Source organism: Pseudovirgaria hyperparasitica (genome assembly GCF_010093815.1).
Source record: "Pseudovirgaria hyperparasitica strain CBS 121739 unplaced genomic scaffold EJ05scaffold_1, whole genome shotgun sequence".
Classification (NCBI taxonomy): Eukaryota; Fungi; Ascomycota; class Dothideomycetes; order Acrospermales; family Acrospermaceae; genus Pseudovirgaria; species Pseudovirgaria hyperparasitica.
Window position 1 is genome coordinate 170,138 of NW_022985549.1, and position 19,719 is coordinate 189,856.

Sequence of the window (19,719 nt, forward strand, 5' to 3'; positions counted from 1 at the left end):
AAAAAAACACCGCAGCATGTGATGTATGCGTATGCGTATGATCCATCCATCCAAGAAACGAACAGAACCAGAACCAGGGGTCGAGGAGAGAAAAAAAAGAGTCAAGCCAGAAAAACACACACACACAAAAAACGGAAAAGCCGTCATGGAAAAAAAATGTTCAAAGTGGTAATCTTCAACTCCCCCTTTCCCTTTCCCCCCAATGGCGCGCGCAAATGACAATGCCTGACCACCTGCCGTCTTCGCATTTTATGTTATTGCGAGACCCAAGCGAGGTGCGACCACAACCTTATTTCGAATCTCCTCCCCCAAATTCCCTAAACCAGCAGCCCTCGTAGCGCCCCTCCCCCAAAGACAAAAGCGCCCAATAGCGGGCGGTATATTTGTCAAAATGTAAAGATGATAAGGACTAAGATTATGTGCTGCGTCACTTTTGCGCATAGAGCGCTTTGGGTCGTTTCATGTACAAGTCCTCCCCTCCCCTCCTTTGCTGCATCGTGATTTTATTACACCCCAAACGCGATCGTGACTCGCACGGTGACTCGCGCGCAGTCCTGTATCGCCGTTAGTTCTTTCTTTCTATCAATGATCATAACCTGCACCGCGCTGCCACGGGCTCGCCGTTGGCCCTCGGCTCTGTTCACTCCTTATGCTACCCGTTCGATTTTGTCCGTAGGGGGCGTTGTGATATGGCGCGGGGCTACTCGTATTTGTGTGAGTAGTTTGGTAGTATGAATCTGACTGCTGCACGGGTGCGCTGTACACATCCGAGTTAGCCTCCTTCTGGCGCATACCGGCGGATGATGATGAGTATGAGTCATCGTCATCGTCGATACCAGCACGAGGCTTCCCATAAGCACCTTTGCCTTCACCACGAGCAGTAGCACCCAAGGCATCAAGTTCCGTGTTGAGCTGGGTTTGCGACTTGATGAAGGATCCACGGTCGTCGCGCATTGGTTGGTAGCGGGTGTCGGGGTTCTTGGAGAACAGAGCGTAGCAGGACGAGACCAGGACCATGATGAGGAGAACAAAGGCGAAGATGACGTTCACGACGAAGAAAATGACACCAACGACACCAGTGACTATTCCCTGCAGACTGTTAGTATTCCATCATGTCAACCGATCATCGTCTCTCTACTTACTGGTTGGTTGAATACGTCGGAGAAGATGAGGAGAAAGACCGAGGACAGGAATTGGATGGCGGCAATTGCAATGTTGAAGCTGTTGGTCTTCTTGTCCATGTACGGGCGTAGGATACAAACGCCGACTAGCAGAATGGCTTCGATCAGAATAAAGGCAACAGCCTGGACTGCTCCACTTCCTTGACCGAGGGCGACAAACATTCCCTTGACGAGGAGATAGCCTAGAACGGGTACGATGAAGTAGTAGGCAGTTGCCTTGAATTGGACGTAGAGGAAGCCCCACTTGTTCAACGAAACAGGATCAGAGTAGAGAATGTAGGCAGGGTTCTTGTGCATCTGAATCGAGCGTTGAGCGATGCGGATGACCTTGAAGGCAGCCCAGCCCAGGATGGCAATCATGGTGACGATTGTGAAGATGGCAAGAACGACTTCGGCGGCAGAATCGCGAACCGTCAGCTCCCAGAAGCAGAGCACAACCATTTGAGGGAAACCAATCAAGATGATGCGGAACATGATTCCCTTGAGAACTGTCAGCCATCCGTTGCGGAACTCCTGGAACTTGTCGCTCTTCATCTTGCCAGCCTTTACGAGTGCCTCGGTAATGTACTTGAAGGCAACGACGCAGGCAATAACTAGCAACACAAAGATGACGAAGAAGGCGTAGCCGGTCAGGAAGATGTTTGTAGGTTCAATCTTTGAGCGGAATCCGACACGCTTGATACCGTAGACGATGACGTTGGTGGTGGTCTGCGCATTTGTGGCTCCAGCATTGGTACGTGGGAATACACCTCGCTTTGTGAGAAGACCGGAGACGACGTCGAGAGAACGCTTCTGGATCTGGACCGAAGCGTTGGCCAGGTTGGACAGAATGGTGCTGGGAGTTCCACCAGTTGCACGTTGGTACCAAGTAGCCATGTTCTGGAGAAAGCCGATGCGAATGATGCCCATCGACCACTGGAAGTTCTGGGTCCAGGATTGCACAATTGGAGGCAAGGTAACGGCCGTCATTCCGATCAAAGCCTGCGCTTGGAAGTAGCCGAAGAGTGACATGGCGTTGGCAGCAACGTGGGCGGCAGTGTTGGAGTGACCGAGCCCGTTCGTGATGGCTGAGGCAAGTAGACCCAAGCCAGCGATGACGGCAGTTACCCAACCGACAGCCTTTTGGTAGACAGATTGTCCGTTTGAGAGAGGGGCCTCGACGCAGGCAAGCTGTTCACCGGTGTTCTTGGAGAGAATCAGTACGCGCGCAACGGCATCTAGATCAGGAATGGTAAAGGCGATGCCTGAAGTGGAGTGTCAGTAGGTTGAGAAACCGTCAATGAGCATCAGATCTTACCAGGAATCTTGCTAATCACATCATCAGACAATGGCAGATTGAAGGGGAAGTTGGGAGTTCCAGTGTTCATGGGACAGAGACCCATCAATTGGCCATCGGCATCGGTGCAAGGGTCAATCGTCTCTTGAAGCGCATTGTAACCGTACACGATCAGATCCAACTTCAGCGTGACGTTGCCCGAGATGGAAGAGACACCCTCGATGTCGACAGTGACGGTCTTGTTGTCGGGAGTAAAAGCGACGTTGAAGAGGGTTGCCGAGAACTGCGAGTTTTCCTGGCACAGGTTCAAGGAACTGGACTGAATGAGTCGTTCAGCGAGAGTGGCGAACGGGAAGAGGGAGAGGAGAGCGAGGAGCCAGGGTATAGGCGATGAGGCCAGAGAGCGACGCATTGTGGACGCAATGAAAGTCGTGTACAAGGGAAGCGAGACGATGGAGGATGTATTAGGTAGGCTGGATAGCCGTTTTGGAGTACGAGATGGAAGCCCCAGACCAGTGGAGAAGTGGAGGTAGGCAGAGCGAAAAACGAGTGTCGCAGAGTAATAGTATGTGTTGTTGTGAACCCACAGCGAGGGATGGGAGAGGCACGGATGAGTGCTTGTTGTAGTAACGAGAGAGCTGGTGTTGTAGCGAGCGAGCAGACAGTGATGATGGGAGGAGGTTGGAGAGGCGGAGGTGTTGCTGCGACGACAAATGGAAGAGGTAGTAGGAGTAGTAAGTAGTAGGTTGGAGGGAGCGGGCGAGTGGGTGGTAGTCGAGTCGGGTGCTGGCGACCAAGTGCAGGCGTCAGGCTTCACGCTTCACGCTTCACGCTTCACGCTTCACGCTTCTTTCTTCCCTTTCCCTTCTCTTCCGGATCCGGAGCTAGAGGCAGACTAGCTCGCTCGCAGGGCTGGGCAAAACGAGTGTGGACAAGGTAAGGTAACGAGCGAGACCAGGACAGTTGGCGAAAAGGGTGATGGTGTTGTTGCAGAGTGAGAGTGAGAGTGTGAGAAGTGAGAGAATTGGGGGAATGTAGCAGGATGCAGCAAGAGCGGGCAGTGTGGACCGTGTGCAGACGAAACGCGTGGACGTGGACGGGGACGGGGACGGGGACGAGGGCAAAGCGTAGGATTGAAGGGTAATACTGTGCTGTGCAAGACAGTGAGTGCAAGACAAGACAGTGGGTGCATAGCAGGAATGGGGCACACAAATGAGCACAACACCACCTCTCTCCTCTCTCTCTCTCCCTGCGCTGGGCTGTGCTGTGTGGGCTGGGCGGGCGTAAAGTGGTGGGTGGCTGCTGGCTGGCTGGCGGCTGTTCACTGCACTTACTGGCTGCGTGTTACTCGTGTTTTGGGGGGGTTCCGTCACTAATTGCAGTAGGTCGAGTAGCTTAAACTGCCCACCACCACCACCACCATCACACTAAATTACTGGGGCGAGGGAAAATGAAAGTAGGTGGGTCCGTCTACTGGTCTTGGCGGGCAGTCGCAATTTGGGCTAGCCTTGCTTGTCAACTTTGTGTGGGAAAAGGGGGCATTAGACCTGGAGACAGCTATTACCTAGTAAGTAGTCCCACATCGCTCTACATACCACTCACAGCTCACCATTCATTACTCTCGACGCTCTGGGTTTGGCTGCCGTTTCACTTGTCTTGCTAGTCCACACTGGTGACGCGCGGCGACCGACCACATGTTGACAAGATGGCAACGATCGATGGCTGTGGTGAGTAGGTCAGACCCTTATGCCCTCCCAGCCATGTATATGTATCTGGTAGTAGTCAATTAATTAAATCTTACAGACCATTCATGACTTCCAAGGATAGTAACTATTCAATAAACATACCCAGGCAATACAATAATCATATATTCGCCGCTTCTCACGCCATCCATCAGCATCATCAGTGTCAGCTGTAATTAGTGGGGCCGAGAACGGTGCCGTACCCAGCCAGGTATGTAGGTACAGTAGATACCTACAACCCTCAGGTCTGTATGTAGATACCAGTGTCGTATTCAGGTACGTCTGCAAGGCCTGACACTGCACAGCCACCACCGTGCACACTTACATATCAATATCGATATTACCACTTCACCTCTCCCTCTCCAGCAAGATCCGTAACGATACGATTGTAGACGCGCGTGCCATTAGTATCACGGCCTGCCACTTAATCACTACTCTTCCACCCTCACCTATTGCTAGCACTAACGACTATCTCCCTACCGCTGCGACGTTGGAGAATGCTGCTGTGCAACACTCCTCGTGCACGAAAGGCCCGGACCCGCTACCGGTTACGACATGAGCTGATAGCTGCTAATACTGTACGTACGCAGGGAGCAAAAGTAAAAAAGGTCTGGGGCAGTCTGCGTTTGATCAGCCAACCCTAATAATGCCCCCAGCCCAGCCTAGCCCGGCCGCCCTCCGAGCCGCAGCCTACATGCGACAGACACACTGTCTTTGTGCTGTGCTGACCATGATACAGTCTTAGGTATCTCATTCATTATAGTATTGCTGATGTGGCTGTTCGACCTTGACACGCTGACTGACTGACTGCTGTTTCCAGATTCTTCTTATCTGGCTCATAGCTATCTACAACACCATGCTCTAACAACCCGCAAGATTTCGAGCCTATCAGCCATGGCCGTTAAGCTCTCAAACACTCGTCAATTGATCAACATTCTCCTTTTGCGTGATAAGATGTCATAAATGTCATTGCTCAACAGACTGTGCCCGTGTCCACACACGCCTCCGTTCCAGCCCCCTGCAAGAATGCGGGGCCGTGTATATTTCCGTCTACTATGGAGTGCAGCAATGACGACGCAGATGGCAGTCTGACTGACACACACAACTTTCTCCACATATCTTGCACTCTATGCCCTACCAACTACCAACTGCTACATACACTGTTTGCGCACGCAAACCCATTGATGCCTGAAGAACCAGCAAGCGTCCGTGTCCAAAACAGCAAGCCGCCTTGCACCCTTAATCACGCACTGGACGAACATGTCGTAACAGTCTCACCGGCCGGCGCACCAGCCGAGCTGTCCATCACATTCGGCGCCGGACCCCCATTCATCACCACGATCTGAGCCATGCTCTCCTCGGAGAAGCCAGCCTTGGCCAAGATCTTGAGCACAATCTCAGTCTTCGCATCGCAGTACGGATTCAGTTCAAGCTGCTGCCGTGCAAGCTCCATCTTGACATCCCCATACTCCTTCCTCAGCGCCTCGTCCCGCCTCAGCACATCTCTGAGCGCAAGGTGATTCAGCAGTCCCAGACACCCCTCGACGCAAACATACACGTTGCGCGTGGGCAACAACTCGGGGTGTCGGAACGCGTGGCGGTCCTGCACCCCAAAATCGCCTCTGTAGACGTAGCCTCCTTTTTCGAGCAGGGCGGCAAAGACGCTGTCCAGCGCCTCGCGCTTCACCACTATGTCCACGTCTATGATCGCCTTGGCGGGTAGGAGGGGGACGGACGTGCTGCCGACGTGCTCGATCGAGAGGTAGGATCCTGCTGCGAGGATCTGCTCGAGGGATGCCTTGATCTCTTCGAATTGCGATGGCCAGGCTGGGTCGTATGGTACTACTACGATTGGTGCCATGATTGGAGATGCGCTGGGTATCTAGAGATGCCATGCGATGGGCAGACCATCGGTCTTGTTTATCATGTCACTTTGCCGTCGGTGTAGATTTCCGAACAGCTGTGGGTTTACCTGCGGTGTCGGCATTGGGCAGCGGGCCTTGTGAGGCTACCTTAGCGCAGGTACTTGGAACCATCCAGCAGCAGTTGAGCTGTCCGGATGTCATGATAACAGTCTCTCAATTCTATGAATTTATTATCCTAGACTTGATCAGGAATGGACAGAATACATGGCATATCATTCATGCTGTTTGCAACAACCTCGCTGGATATTTCAACCATGTGTCAAAATATCGATCGGAATGGTGACGTTTTGAACCGATCAGCCTATGCCCAAAGCGGGTAGCGTCTACTCAACACTGTAGGTAATCAGACTCCGTTCACGAATGAATTATATTCCTCCAACTCCATGTTCGCAGCAAAGCCAAGTACGCGTACAATGCACAATGGAACACATCCTACATTGAAAATACCATGGACCATTGGCTTACTTTCCATAATACATGTGGCGCAAATATATCACCTGCAGAATGGAGATAAGAGCTTGGTTTGGACCGTGACGGTCCAGCTGATTTTAATCATTCAGAGGACTGTCGATACCTATCTATACGACACTGGAAGCAGCCTCGCGACAGACTTGGTCTTGTATATCGTTCTTGGAGCCACCCAGGCCGGACTCGTAGATCGAGCAGGCGTTTCACAATTGCTCTCTCGCTTTATCGATCATGTATCAAGCCATCTGGTTGCCGCGTTTGTATCGACAGTCATTCTACTCATCCCTATAGGATGGATAAGGCCATCGGGGACTGGGACGAGCACTTCTTCCAAGCTCGCCAATAGCCCGTTCAGGCCACTGCTTCTGCCCTGTAAAACAACGCATGCACGTGTCTTTCCCAAGAAACATTCATTCGGATATTCCTACCTGTTCGTGGGCGTTCCTGTTGGTTGGCATGGGAAGGTCGGGTCTCTGCTATCCGTCGACACCCACTGCTGCTTTGATGGAAACGAAGATAAGGGCTGGTTTCATGTCCAAGCAGGAGACTACCTGGAGCGTGGCAGTGAGGAACTCGATCTGAAAGGAAAGCTTCATGCATATCTGGAGTCACAGGTGAGTAACAGCTCAAGCTAAAGGAGCCATGACTGACCTCTTTCCAGGGCGTGAAGAGCGAAGAATGGACTCATGCGTACCTGGTGACCGCGCCCAAGTTTCTGGGCTACTCCTTCAATCCGGTCTCCTTCTGGTACATCTACTCGGACGACTTGACCCTCAAATACATGATCCTGGAAGTGAACAACACCTTCGACGAGCGCCGTATCTACCTCCTCAAAGCAGGCGATGACGCAGGAAACGGTACCACAACCAGCAGTACGCCAAACCCCAAGCCTCCCAAGCGCTTCACAAACGTCTGGACAAAAGACTTCCACGTATCCCCCTTCAATTCTCGCAAGGGCACATACTCCCTCTCAGCACTCAACCCGCTTGCTCAGTCCCCTGACATCCAAATCGACAACACCATCACGCTCAAGTCATCAAAACACCACCCCAAACTCGTCGCCCGCGTCTTCTCCACCTCCGCCCCCCTTGACCCTCGCACCCTCAATCTACGGCAAACAACACGCTTCATCACGGCCTGGTGGTGGGTCGGCCTCGTCACCTTCCCGCGAATCGTCCGAGAGGCAGGCAAGCTCTTCTTCAGACGCAAGCTGCACGTCTGGTATAGACCAGAAGTCGACCGCCAAAGCATCGGCCGCACCCCAACAGCAGAAGAATCGTACGTGCCTTTCTCCTCCTCCAGCCTACTACTCCCCTATCGTACAAAACTAACACCACAACCACCTCCCAGCACCCTCGCCCCCTTCATAACATCCCACATCCAAGCCCTCCTCACACACACCCCAACACCCCTATCCCTAACCCTCTCCTCCCCCATCCCTTTCTCCACAACAACAACACCACAAAGCACAACACCCACAACACAAAGCACAACAACAACAACAACAACCCTCACCTCCCCCCCAACCCCAACCCCACCCCCCAACTCAACCCCACACCTCACCCTCACCATCCTCTCCCCAGCATTCTACTCCTCCCTCACCTCCCACCCAACCCTCCTCTCCGCCCTCTCCGCCGCCGCCCTCCACAAAGACCCCTCCTCCCGCACCGCTTACACAAACTCCCCGCTCCTCCTGCGCGCCTTTGCACATCCGCCGCCGTGCGCGGTTCGGGAGGTTTTGCTTGGTGGTGGTGGTGCTGGTGCTGGTGCTAGTGATACTCAAAAGCATCGAGAATCTGAGTCTGAGTCTGAGTCTGAGTCACGTGCAATTCTATGGAAAATAACACTCCCCCTCGAAGCATTCCGCTGGCGCGTCCTCGCTCTTCTCAGAACACCCTTCCGGGATATCTTCCGGCATATCTTCCGCCCGAAACCCGGCACCAGCACAAGCACCACCACCAGCACCACCATCACCGAAACAGACACATACGTCCGCGCACGCTTCCCGGCCGAGCACGCGGCGCGCTATCGGCGCGCTGCTGCGAGGGTCATTCTAGCTAGTAGGCTTGCTGCTGGTTTTGAAGCGGCAGGAATGTGGGTTGTGGATTTTGTGGATTTGGTGCTGAGGGTGGGGATGGTGTGGGTTGGGCTGCGTGGACTGGGGTTGTTCGGAGGAGGAGGAGGAGGAGGAGGAGATCAGGGGTGGTGGGCATGGGACCGGGTTGTGCTGGGGAGTTTGGTGCATTTGTGGGGGATTTTGAAGGGGTGAAGTTTTGAGCTATGTAGAAGTGTTTTTTATAACGAAAATGGTTCACAGGAAATATATGATGATGATAGTGGTGCTAGTAGGCACAGTATAACAGCTAGTGGGGAGTCGTGTGTTGTGATGTATCGTCTACGATTTAGAAAAAAAGGACTACTGCTGCTGAACTTCGACCCCCTCCCCTGCCCCATGCCACCACTCCATGATATCCTCCTGGCTATCAACAACAACATCATCATCATCATCACATGAAATCTCGTAAACACCGCCTTCGCCGCTCAATGTTGGGAGTTTATGCTTTTTTCTTCTTCCGATTATGCCTGCCCAGCAGCCGCAAAGTCATCGAGCGCCTCCTCGACACGCGCCTTCATCGTCTTCTCACCCTCACGGACCCACACACGGGGGTCGTACTTCTTCTTGTTGGGCTTGTCGGCGCCCTCGGGGTTACCACTGCCATCATGTCAGAATCGCAACTTGCAGTACTGCCACCCTGAAAGAGTTGACTTACACTTGGGTCTTCAGGTATTCAATGTTCTTGGTAACGTAGTCGCGAACACCGATGAGGTAGCCCCATTGCATATCGGTGTCGAGATTGACCTTGACCACGCCGAAGCTGATGGCTTGCTTGAACTCCTCCTTGGTTGATCCCGAGCCACCGTGGAAGACGAAGAAGACTGGCTTGGAGCTCTTCGCGGAGATCTTCTCTTGGACGAATTTCTGGTGCTTACCGAGGAGTTCGGGGTGGAGCTTGACGTTTCCTGGCTTGTACACACCGTGCACGTTGCCGAAACCGGCGGCAATGGAGAAGTAAGGCGAGATGGGTGCGAGAGTGTTGTAGATCTCGAGAATGTCCTCGGGCTGCGTGTAGAGGGAGTTGTTGTCGACATCTTCGTTGTTGACACCGTCTTCCTCACCACCGGTAATACCAATCTCCATCTCGAGCCACTGCTTCATCGGTGCAGCGCGCTTTAGGTACTTGGCAGTGGTCTCAATGTTGAATTTGACCTCCTCCTCAGAGAGATCGATCATGTGCGAGGAGTATAGAGGAGTACCGGTCAGCTTGAACTCGGCCTCATCGGCTTCGAACTATCAAAATTTAGCCTAGCCATTGATGCGGTTGAGAGTGATTGTGTACTGACCATGCCGTCCAGCCATGGCAGGAGCTTCTTTGCGCAGTGATCGGTGTGGAGGATTACTACAAGTTGTTAGTCTTTCACACTAGAGTTTCATATTCGAATGCCAATCAACTCACCTGGGATTCCATAATGAGGCGCAACTGCGCGAATATAATGCGCGGCAGCGACGGCACCGGCTACGGAGGCCTCACGCTTCTCAGAGCTGTCGGGGAGACCCTTGCCAGCAAAGTAACTTGTATTCTAGTCAGCGCCATGTTCCTGACAGATCCCCGTATAAACGTACGCAGCTCCGCCTTGGGAGCACTGAAGGACGATTGGGGACTTCTTGTCCTTGGCAGCCTCGAGAGCGGCAACTGCGTGACCACGTTAACAAAGCGTTAGGGTGTATAGAGTGACTGGTACATACCAACGGTGCTGGAAGATGTTACGTTAATGGCGGGAATAGCGAATTGCTTCTCCTGAGCGTATTGGAAGACCTGCGCATAGCTGTCAGCCCCTCCCTATCTCTCGAGTATCTTGAGGTCCCGCATCCAAGTGACTATGAATTTTGAACTCCATGTCATCCTACACAGGCTGTAAAGAGTATGGAAGAAGCATCGGTCGTACCTTGAGGACATCATCGCCGTAGATGACCTAGAGCGCAGAAGTCAGTAACCCGAGGTTCTTTGCAGATCTACTGTTCGAGCAAGAGATACGTACGCCGGGCTTTATGTTGAGGTCTGAAAGGATACCCATTGCGCTGTAGACTGATTGGTGTTTTTATATGGTTGTATTGAGAGGAATTGGTGATGTGGAAGACAGAGGAAGAGGAAGAAGAGCGGTGCGCGGAGTGAAAGGTTTTACGTATAGTCGGGGCTCAAGATACAACCCCCCACCTTAGCGATGAACGCATAGCGTGAATGGGCGGGAGGGGCAGCCAAGTCAGCCAAGTTCCCTGACGCGCGCGGTCCCATGAATCAGATTCAGACATTCACACCCGGTATCCACCGATCCGTTAAATCTCTCGTACGGCTACGGACTGATGGTGTAAGAGGTGACATGCTGCAATCTTCATCTCTTCTCGGCAAGACATTGTTGATTGTTTGAGGTCGTGATACATTGCTTGGCATCCGTTGTCTATCGCGGCATTATTCTTGTCAGTGCGGTATCGGTCGGACGCTGCATCCACAAATCCTTCACTTCGCCATCTTTGGATCGATAGGCCTTCGTCTGCCAATACCACGACTTGCATCAATTGCTTCAACATGCCGCCAATGACTTGTCGTTCATCTATGGTATCTGTTTCGCAGTACTCAGTGCCCGAGTAACCTCCAATGTCGCTTTCATAGCCCTGTGGGCTGCTTGTTCTAAGTCCTTCACTTCCATTCGAGCGAAGACGGCTTGATTACAGCCATGCGTACGACCTGGGCGCCCATCATGGGATTCTGTCCAACACTCTGTGTCCAATGTCTCTTTGTTGTATGCAGCAAGCCTATGCGAACTTGCAATCGGTCAGATGGATGCGTGTCAGAGGCAGGTCTATCCTGACACAACACTCCACGGTCTCCACCAAGCCAGGGCAAGGTCATCTCCTTCAGCGAATCAGAGCAATTCATTTGCATATCCAGTTCGAGTAATGGGCCGTGGACCAAATGTTACCACAATAACGCTGTAGCTATCGGTTCAATATGAGACGTATTCGAGCCTATTCGAGGCTTCACATATCGCAGCAGCAGACTCCGGTTCCGAGGCGTTTAGGTCCTGTGTGGACCGGTACTAGCCGTCCATACAAGGACGTATATGGAGGCCGTCGATATCCTCGGTAACAACAAGCTTCCACTCGTCTATCCGTCGTTGCATTCAGGATTAGATGGAACTTCGATCATGAGTGTCAACTTATTCAGCTTCGAGGCAGTACAGACAGTTCTACGGCCGCTCTTCGTGGAACATTTCTCTCACTTGTCAACTATCTTCGACCAAAAACCCGTGTCGGAGGAAGGACAGATCGCCCCGAAACACCGTCGCTGGCTTGGTTATGTTGAGAGCAACAGAGCACAGAAAACTATAACGCCAGAGCATTGGCTGCACACTGAAGCCGCTCATGCAGCATACAGTGTCTAGATCCGCAAGAATCAGATATAGCCCAGCCATCACCGACGAGATGAGCATGTTGTCGCGAGAACGATCTAATTTCGACACATAGGACGAATGTGATCACAATCCACAAAAGCACGATATCGCGACGTCGCAGAACGACTGTGATCACAATTCACAAAAGCACGACGTTGGGACGTCGCTGATGAAGCTTCGAAGCTTCGAAGTTGGGATGCTGTTGGTGGCGCTGGCTGACAAACCATGGATCCATCTATCATCAGACATGAAGAGTGTTTGTGGCACCATTATCGCCAGGCCTAGATGATTGCTAATACTCACAATCATCACGGTATACTTCCGTATAAGGCCTTCTAGGCTGCGTGCGTGAAATGTATAAAGGCGCATATCACCCCGTCGCCCATGAAGTCGAAAGCAAGCCCCAGTCTTGGTTTCTTATTACGTCTTCAACTCTATCCTATTGACATATCTTCCAATCATAATCTCTTCCTCGCTACGACAGCTCAGTTCAGTTCACCCCTCGACACTCGTGAGACGTGACAAACAGTATGGCCTCATCAATCAAGAAAGTCGCCATACTTGGGGTAAGTTTACCACCGAGGCTGCATATCTCTAACTCTTCAACTGATTGTCCACTTAGGCAGGTGGTAACATAGGCAAGCATGTGCTTGCAGCTCTCGTGAAGCAGTCTTTCGATGTTACCGTTGTCTCCAGACCCACTTCAACCTCCACATTCCCGTCACATATTCACGTTGTAAAGACTGAATACACTCCATCCGAGCTAGAGAAAGCTTTCGTAGGCCAAGATGCAGTCGTCAGTTTGGTTAGTGGCGACGGTTTCGCCGACCAAGTGAAAATTGTTGATGCAGCCATCGCCGCCGGTGTTAAAAGATTCATCCCCAGCGATTTCGGCTCAGACACCACGAATCCGAAAGCTGTGGAGGCCGTACCCATTTTCCATCACAAGCGCCAGGTCGTCCAGTACCTCGAGAGCAAGGAGGACCAGATATCGTGGACCGCCATCGTGACTGGCTTCTTCATTGACTTTGTAAGTCACCTTCAGGACCCACGTATACGAAGTCTCACACTCGCAGTGCCTTGCCTATAAATTAATTCCCATTGACGCTGGCAACAAGACAGCTGTCATATCTGACGGTGGTGACGTACCTTTCTCGGGCACCACCTCAGAAAATGTTGGTCTCGCGACCGCAAGGGTCCTCGAGAAGGAAAGTGAGACGAAGAATAAATATGTCTTCGTGTCATCTTTGACTACGACTCTGAACGAGCTTGTGGCTGTATACGAAAAGACTACTGGCTCTAAATTCAGCGTTACCCACGAGAGCACCGAAGAGGTGACAAAGACGAACTTGCAGAAGTTACAACAGGGCGACTTCAGCGCCATTGGTCCTCTGATCCTAGCTTCTGCGTTCAGGAAGGAAGCTTGGGGTGATCTGAGAACGCTTGGAAGTGAGTCGTGGAATGAGAGACTTGGACTACCAGCTGTGGATGTTGAGGATGTTGTGAAGGCTGTCGTCTCCGCAAAATGATTCCGGAACAATCGTACACCAAACGAGGTACTGGAACCGGAATGTCAGAAAGCATGTGTACAGAGTTCAATTCAAAACTGCACGAGCTCATTATCATCACATGCGCATGCATCCATTCACAGACATCGCATTTCTCAATAGCCAGCCCAACCCACGCCGCACCATTTCTCTCATGCATGCAGCCACACTAACACGATCCAGCGCTCGCTGTACTATCTATTTTCGTAATATCGTCCCCACAGCTCAGCTCACGTCTCACAAAGTGTCACAAACCAAAACCCTCTCAGCTGGTCGATCGCCCCACATCCTCGGCCGCACCCGAGTCCAGATCTTCCAGGCACAAGTATCACCACCAACACCATTCATCTATGTAACTACAAACATTCCTAAAACAACAAGAACAGCTCTATACAGCCCGCTTCGCCGGTTCATCGTTTACTTATCCTGTCACAGCCCACCAGAACACTCCCAAGATTTGTCTCTATCATCAGACTAGACTCACTCCCTCGCTCTACCCTCGCTCTCCTGCATCCATCTGCCCCGCCTCTTCTCGTATAGGCGGGGCATACGCCTGCGATAACCTTCCTTACCGGAGCGCCGTGCGCACATCTCTGGCTACACGTTGTGTGTCTGTCTGTGTCTCTGTGGCTCTGTGGCTATGGTCGTCATGTTCTGGACTTCATCCGACAGGGACCTCCTTGCCTTGGTGATGTGCCAAAATAGAAGATTCGGTGTCATTGCTGCTATTCAATACTACTACTCACTAATGAAACCTGTGCTCGTATTCAGATCCAGCTGGCGTGGTGGAGTGGAGGTGGTAGATAGATAGGATATAAAAGGACATTGGGTACACTCGGTGATACGCGAACGGATGGATGGATAGCATCACGTTGTCTGCGTAGTGATTTCCTTTTGACTTGCCTTTATTATCCTGAGTATTTGCGACCTAGTCCTCGTAAAATATGGCAAACTGGCGAAAGCGCGCATCGCTCAAACGAGCGTAAGTCGTCTTCTAGCATCCGATACATCTCTCTGGCTGTATTTCCGTGATAAGCGCTGATGGGGGTATATATACACACAGAAGCGACCTCCAGAAACGACGTAAACACACCATCGTGCCATGGCTTGAATCCCCACTCGTCGGCGCCGACGTCGAGGAGCTGGTATTCGCACAGCGGCATGAAGCAAATACAATTGAGTTGTTCTTTGAGTACGTCCCCCTCCCTCTTTTTGCCCCTTCCCCCTTCCCCCCTTTCCTATATATCCAGGTTGTGTCTTCTGAACAACCCCAAAACAGCCTCTTCTTCGCTGCCAATCTCGCGACGTTTACGGCGTATCACTCTGTCACGGACGCAAAGGGCGTGTGGCCATATATTGGCTTCTTCGCCATCTTATGGGCGACGTGGTTCCAGATCACCCTGCACGACGTGCGGTTTGCACGGGATAGTGTGTACGAGCGCGCGTGCAAGACGGTACAGATGGTGTGCTTTGTCGGCTTTGCGTTGGTCGGGAGTAAATTTAGTCCGAGTCGAGACGCGAAGAGCAATACGGTGAGTGTTTCTATCCGCTGTTTGGAACGAAAGCTGGTTCTTCAGAATGCAAAGGACGGTCGCTAATACAAATCCACCTTTGAAACAGAACTTCCGCATCCTCTGCTACACCCTCGTCGTCTCCCGCGCCCTGCTCGTCCTGCAATACCTCGTCGTCCTCGCCTGCACGTACGCTCGCAAAGGCTACAGCAAGCTCTACCTCCCCCTCGCGCTCAACACGCTCGTATACCTCGTCGCCGCCGCCATCTTCGGCGCCATGACGCCCGCCTTCGCCGAGTCCGCGCAGACACACCGCGGCATCTACGCGCTGTGGTGGGCCGTCATGGCGGCCGAAGGCGCGCTGACCATTGCCATCTCCTCGCGGTGGCGCATGCTCAGCTTCAAGAAGACGCATCTCGTTGAGCGGATGGGACTGCTGACGCTGATTGTGATTGGTGAGGGCGCTATCGGCGTAACGAAGACGATTGCGAGCATGATGGGCAAGTATGGACTGGAGCCGGATGGGAGTGGGCAGACGCTGTGCTATATCCTGGTTTTGGTACTGGTCTGGATGCTGTACTTTGATACGCATCCGCATCGGCATTTCGGCACGATTAGGCAGCAGATCTGGTCGACGCTGCACTTTGTTCATCATTTGTGTATTGTGGGTGTTGTCGAGGGTAGTCGGCAGATGGCGCTGGCGCATCACACGCTCTTGAACACGGAGAAAGTGGATAAGTTGCTGTGGGATGCGTGCGGCGTGGCGAACTTGGACGGTGAGGAGCTGGTAAGTTATCTTGTGACCGGGCTGGAGTATTTCCAGTTCGACACCAAGGTCGAAAGCGATCGGTATATCAGTCTAATCAACAATGACCTCTGGGCCATCGGCAACAGCACCGGAATCTGCGACCCCCTGAATCTCGCAGAAGTCACTGCACCGCCCTATCCGGTCGAGTTCTGGCAGCTGGCATATGACACAATCGGCGCGTTGTACGCATCGCTGGGCATGAAGTTGCCGTTAGACCAGACAGGCTTCGATCTCGCACTGTCGAGCTGGCGGGCCGTGTACATATATTTCTGGACCGCGCTGCTCTTCCTGCTCTTCAAATCGCTCATCTTCCTCGTTCTGATCCGACGGAACAAGATCGACATGTTCGACTATGCATCCATTGGCATTCGCGCTGTGGGCATGATGGTGTGCGTCGGGTTCCTGGGCGCGCTCGCCAAGGACGACGTTCTGATCAATCTTATCAAGACGCCTGCGATTCTGCCCTCTGTCGTCGCGCTGCTGCTGATCATCCTGCTATGCGACCACTTTGCGCGCGTTGCGGCGAATTGGCGGCTGAAGAAATCGGGTCAGCCGTTCGATGAGGACAAGGATGAGGGTCATCATGGGCATGGAGAGCAGCGTGAGCATGTCGAAAATCATGGACACGACGGCAAAGAAGTGGTGCGGCCCAGTGTGATGCCGCTGCAGGGTACAGACGCATCGTATAGTAGTTCGTATACGGGTTACAATCCTATGCCGGCGATGCATATGAATTCGGACAGCTCGCTATACTCTGGCCTTCCGACGCCATATTCTTCACCAGTACAAGGGCATGTAGCGGTACAGTATGTGCCAGTCGCACAATTGGGGCATTGATTAGAGTTAGGGAGTGATGTTGAGACACGTGATATTGACTTAAGTAGAGTTTTCATGAAATGGGCATCTATATTGTCAAAACAGATTGTTACACTAAACATGTAACATAATGCAAACAAAAGTGGTATCGTGCCGGAGAAAGACAGATATACTCGCGAAACGCCAGTTGCGCCGTCGCTATGTCTCAAAAGATAATCAAAAATTTGGTGAAATGTCGTGTTACAGTAGGTATGAAGGGCGACACGGCCGGTTCGCCTCCCTAAAATGGATTATACCTCTCGCCATCCGTTGTTCATTGGCTGTCTTGTGTGCCATCCGCTCTGCTGAACAGGCTGCACCGGCGACTGCTGGTATCCATATCCAGCATCATCGTTTCCATGATAAGGTGATCGGGGCGGCTGATATGGCGATGCTTGGCGAGCGTACTGACCACTTTCGTAGCCCTGATTCTGGTTGCTATAGTCGCCTCCGTACTGTTGTTGGTTGTGGTATACACCAGACTCTTGTCCATATGCATTATTATTCTGGTAACTAGCGTCTTGCCTAAAGCCATGACCGCTACCGTAGCCGCTTTGATTCGTGTTCTGGCGGCTGTTCTGAGGTCTATATGGGCCGGCATGATAGCCTCCACCATACGGGTTTTGGTGTGGTTGTTGTCCAGTAAAATACCCATTCTCCGAGGGTGACTGCACAGGCGAACGACCTGCTGGCGAGGCAATAGGCGCGGCTGCTGCTACGTATTCTCCATTCGGAGCAAGGGGTTTCATTTCTACATCTTCATGGGAATCATCCTCGATTCTATGGCTCTTTGCATCGCTCCATGACGGCATTGGTGGGAGAGCATCTTCATTCACAGGCTTGCTACTCGGGGTGTCAAAACGCGCATACTGCGGCGGTTCGTATGCATCGTTGTTCGAGCGGAGGCCGCCACCAGGTGTATATGAAGGCGCAGGGTGCGATTGGTATGGAGTATTATAGGAGTTTGGGAGGACACCGGCGGTACGATCGGGGTCTTTCCGTCGACCGGAGCCGCAACAGCCAGCACAGCACTTAAAACAACAGCAAGCGCATTCGGCACCACAACATAGGCATCGTGCAACACACCATATGATAGAGATGGCGATCAGGGCACCGACGATGATAATGACAATAACTGGCCACCTGGCAGGGACTGTGTTAGCAATAGCTCCAGCTAGCACATACAGTCCTGATCGTACTTGCAGTATGTCTTTGCCATGCACTTGTCCCAGGACGAGAAAGTCTGGGGGGCATCTTTTATTCCGTTTACAAGGTCCTGTTGCGACATACCGACGGTCACAACCTATATACGTCGTAAAGTTTATTGGGTTGCAGCGACTATGACCAGCACAATCTCTAGAGGAATAGACAAGAACAATGCCTGATGTACGTCGCACGAGTAGTTTCAACAAACAAGTTGTATAGCCTGTGAAGCGTTTGGCAGATGTGACTGGCGATGGAGGCGAAGACGATGTGGTATAGAAGAGTATTGTTGCAGGGGCGGTGGTTCATTAGGCACACAATGCTGTGCAGAGTAAACGAGAGACTGGCGACGTAGAGTCGATGTGGTTGTCGAAGGCGACAGAACAAGGGAGAGCAAACGTTGCAGTGAACAGGTGGAATGGGCAGTGATAGAGGAGAACGAACTCCTTTCATGATGATCCATGTCCAAGCTTCGATCCCCAGATCTGAAACGCGTGGTGACAGTCTGCTAGTCCTGTTCGGGTTAGTCATGAATTCTCGGGCATTGTTCAAACCTATGAACACTTTCGAGTCGAAAGATTAACAGCCATATACTCGTCACTTACCGTGGTCTATGTCTATATATCTATAGTCACAAGCATTACTCGGTCTTGAATATTGAGTTGTAGGCTTAGCAACCTTGGAAACATAAACTGAAGTACATGAAAATAATGAGCTATTAATCTGTTTCAGCTTAGAGCTCAAGCCCATCTCGGATAGAGCAACTAAGCACAATCAAGCTAAAGCGCTCCTCTTACCTCACAAATTTATTCGATATCGAGATCTCCCTTCTCCGAAAGATGTTTCTATAGGTACACCGAATCGACGTATCGTTGACCCGGAATTTTTACTCTCATATTGAGTTGGAGATATAAGGGCGGTAAACGACGCTTTCATTCTGTTAGAACTTCAAGACGCATAAGAAAATAAGTGGCATTGTCAGATATCTCGAATGCATGGCTTACAGTGCCTTATGCTAAATGTACCAGAGGGTGAGAGACTAGAACCGGTTTGTATCAGTCTCAATCAGTCAGTCAAGGACGTCGAAAGAGTGGTTGATCGTTCTATTGACCGATGCACTCCTGGCTGGTCAACTTCTAGTTGACGCCAAGCGTTCAACACTGTCTCTCAGATGTTTCCAGTCATAGTGTGCTCCAATCAAATTGAACTCAAGTGGCCATTACAATAGCAGCTTGCCATTTCGGTACTCTAGTAATCTTTGGAATTGGAAAGTTTGACCGTCGAGTCTTGTTTATGCAAAGTCAGGAAGTCATGGACACACCAAAAGATGACATGTGTTTTGAGAAGAGCTCTGAAGTATGACCTCCAAGCCAGATGCCCATCATTTGATCCTCATGGACATCAAGATACTTAAATTCCCTCTTCTAAACAGCGCTTTCCGCTTACTCAAGGATCAAGTCTAGGTACGAACGAGTATCTCCACCCACTTAGACGACTTAAACATTGTGGAATGACCTCCTGTGACATAGTTAAGGACGGTATCTACATCTGTAACTTGGCATCGTTCGACGAAGTGACGTGAGGTAGGAAGTGGATAGACCACCTCTTCTCAACTCCATATGGTCGTTATGAGGTACTTTATGAATGAAGACTTCGATGAATGAAAAATTGTGGCTTTGATTTTTCGATATTACT

The 19,719-nt window shown here is 51.6% G+C and overlaps 7 protein-coding genes across 7 annotated transcripts; 3 read left to right on the plus strand and 4 right to left on the minus strand.

Annotated features, from left to right (window-relative positions):
- Window positions 1–314: 314 nt before the first annotated feature.
- EJ05DRAFT_767 (TRP-domain-containing protein) lies at window positions 315–3,105 on the minus strand. The gene is made up of 3 exons (XM_033749963.1): window positions 2,479–3,105; window positions 1,143–2,425; window positions 315–1,089 (listed from the first exon to the last, which is right to left on the minus strand). Exons 1-3 carry the CDS (start codon window positions 2,867–2,869, stop codon window positions 583–585), a joined length of 2,181 nt encoding a protein of 726 aa, XP_033604869.1. The 5' UTR covers window positions 2,870–3,105; the 3' UTR covers window positions 315–582.
- Window positions 3,106–5,181: 2,076 nt separating this feature from the next.
- EJ05DRAFT_471449 (UPF0157-domain-containing protein) lies at window positions 5,182–6,121 on the minus strand. Its single transcript, XM_033742967.1, has one exon. The coding sequence runs from the start codon at window positions 6,058–6,060 to the stop codon at window positions 5,443–5,445; it is 618 nt and encodes a 205-aa protein (XP_033604870.1). The 5' UTR covers window positions 6,061–6,121; the 3' UTR covers window positions 5,182–5,442.
- A 702-nt stretch (window positions 6,122–6,823) lies between these two features.
- EJ05DRAFT_533980 (uncharacterized protein) lies at window positions 6,824–8,116 on the plus strand (the record flags this gene model as incomplete). The annotated part of the gene is made up of 4 exons (XM_033749148.1): window positions 6,824–6,848; window positions 6,884–7,206; window positions 7,254–7,870; window positions 7,943–8,116. Coding segments are annotated over 4 exons (1,137 nt in total), but the record flags the coding sequence as incomplete, so codon positions are not given.
- Window positions 8,117–9,053: 937 nt separating this feature from the next.
- On the minus strand, window positions 9,054–10,785 carry EJ05DRAFT_533981 (fructose-bisphosphate aldolase). Its single transcript, XM_033749149.1, has 8 exons — window positions 10,691–10,785; window positions 10,598–10,624; window positions 10,398–10,467; window positions 10,275–10,344; window positions 10,108–10,223; window positions 9,995–10,050; window positions 9,364–9,941; window positions 9,054–9,305 (listed from the first exon to the last, which is right to left on the minus strand). The coding sequence occupies exons 1-8, from the start codon at window positions 10,724–10,726 to the stop codon at window positions 9,170–9,172; spliced, it is 1,089 nt and encodes a 362-aa protein (XP_033604872.1). The 5' UTR covers window positions 10,727–10,785; the 3' UTR covers window positions 9,054–9,169.
- A 1,601-nt stretch (window positions 10,786–12,386) lies between these two features.
- EJ05DRAFT_471451 (NAD(P)-binding protein) lies at window positions 12,387–14,047 on the plus strand. Its single transcript, XM_033742968.1, has 3 exons — window positions 12,387–12,666; window positions 12,723–13,130; window positions 13,177–14,047. Exons 1-3 carry the CDS (start codon window positions 12,631–12,633, stop codon window positions 13,627–13,629), a joined length of 897 nt encoding a protein of 298 aa, XP_033604873.1. The 5' UTR covers window positions 12,387–12,630; the 3' UTR covers window positions 13,630–14,047.
- A 311-nt stretch (window positions 14,048–14,358) lies between these two features.
- Window positions 14,359–16,938, plus strand: EJ05DRAFT_1203 (uncharacterized protein). Its single transcript, XM_033739070.1, has 4 exons — window positions 14,359–14,629; window positions 14,711–14,839; window positions 14,927–15,179; window positions 15,268–16,938. Exons 1-4 carry the CDS (start codon window positions 14,592–14,594, stop codon window positions 16,801–16,803), a joined length of 1,956 nt encoding a protein of 651 aa, XP_033604874.1. The 5' UTR covers window positions 14,359–14,591; the 3' UTR covers window positions 16,804–16,938.
- Window positions 16,840–18,452, minus strand: EJ05DRAFT_506155 (uncharacterized protein). The gene is made up of 2 exons (XM_033747790.1): window positions 18,021–18,452; window positions 16,840–17,964 (listed from the first exon to the last, which is right to left on the minus strand). Exons 1-2 carry the CDS (start codon window positions 18,107–18,109, stop codon window positions 17,073–17,075), a joined length of 981 nt encoding a protein of 326 aa, XP_033604875.1. The 5' UTR covers window positions 18,110–18,452; the 3' UTR covers window positions 16,840–17,072.
- Window positions 18,453–19,719: the final 1,267 nt, after the last annotated feature.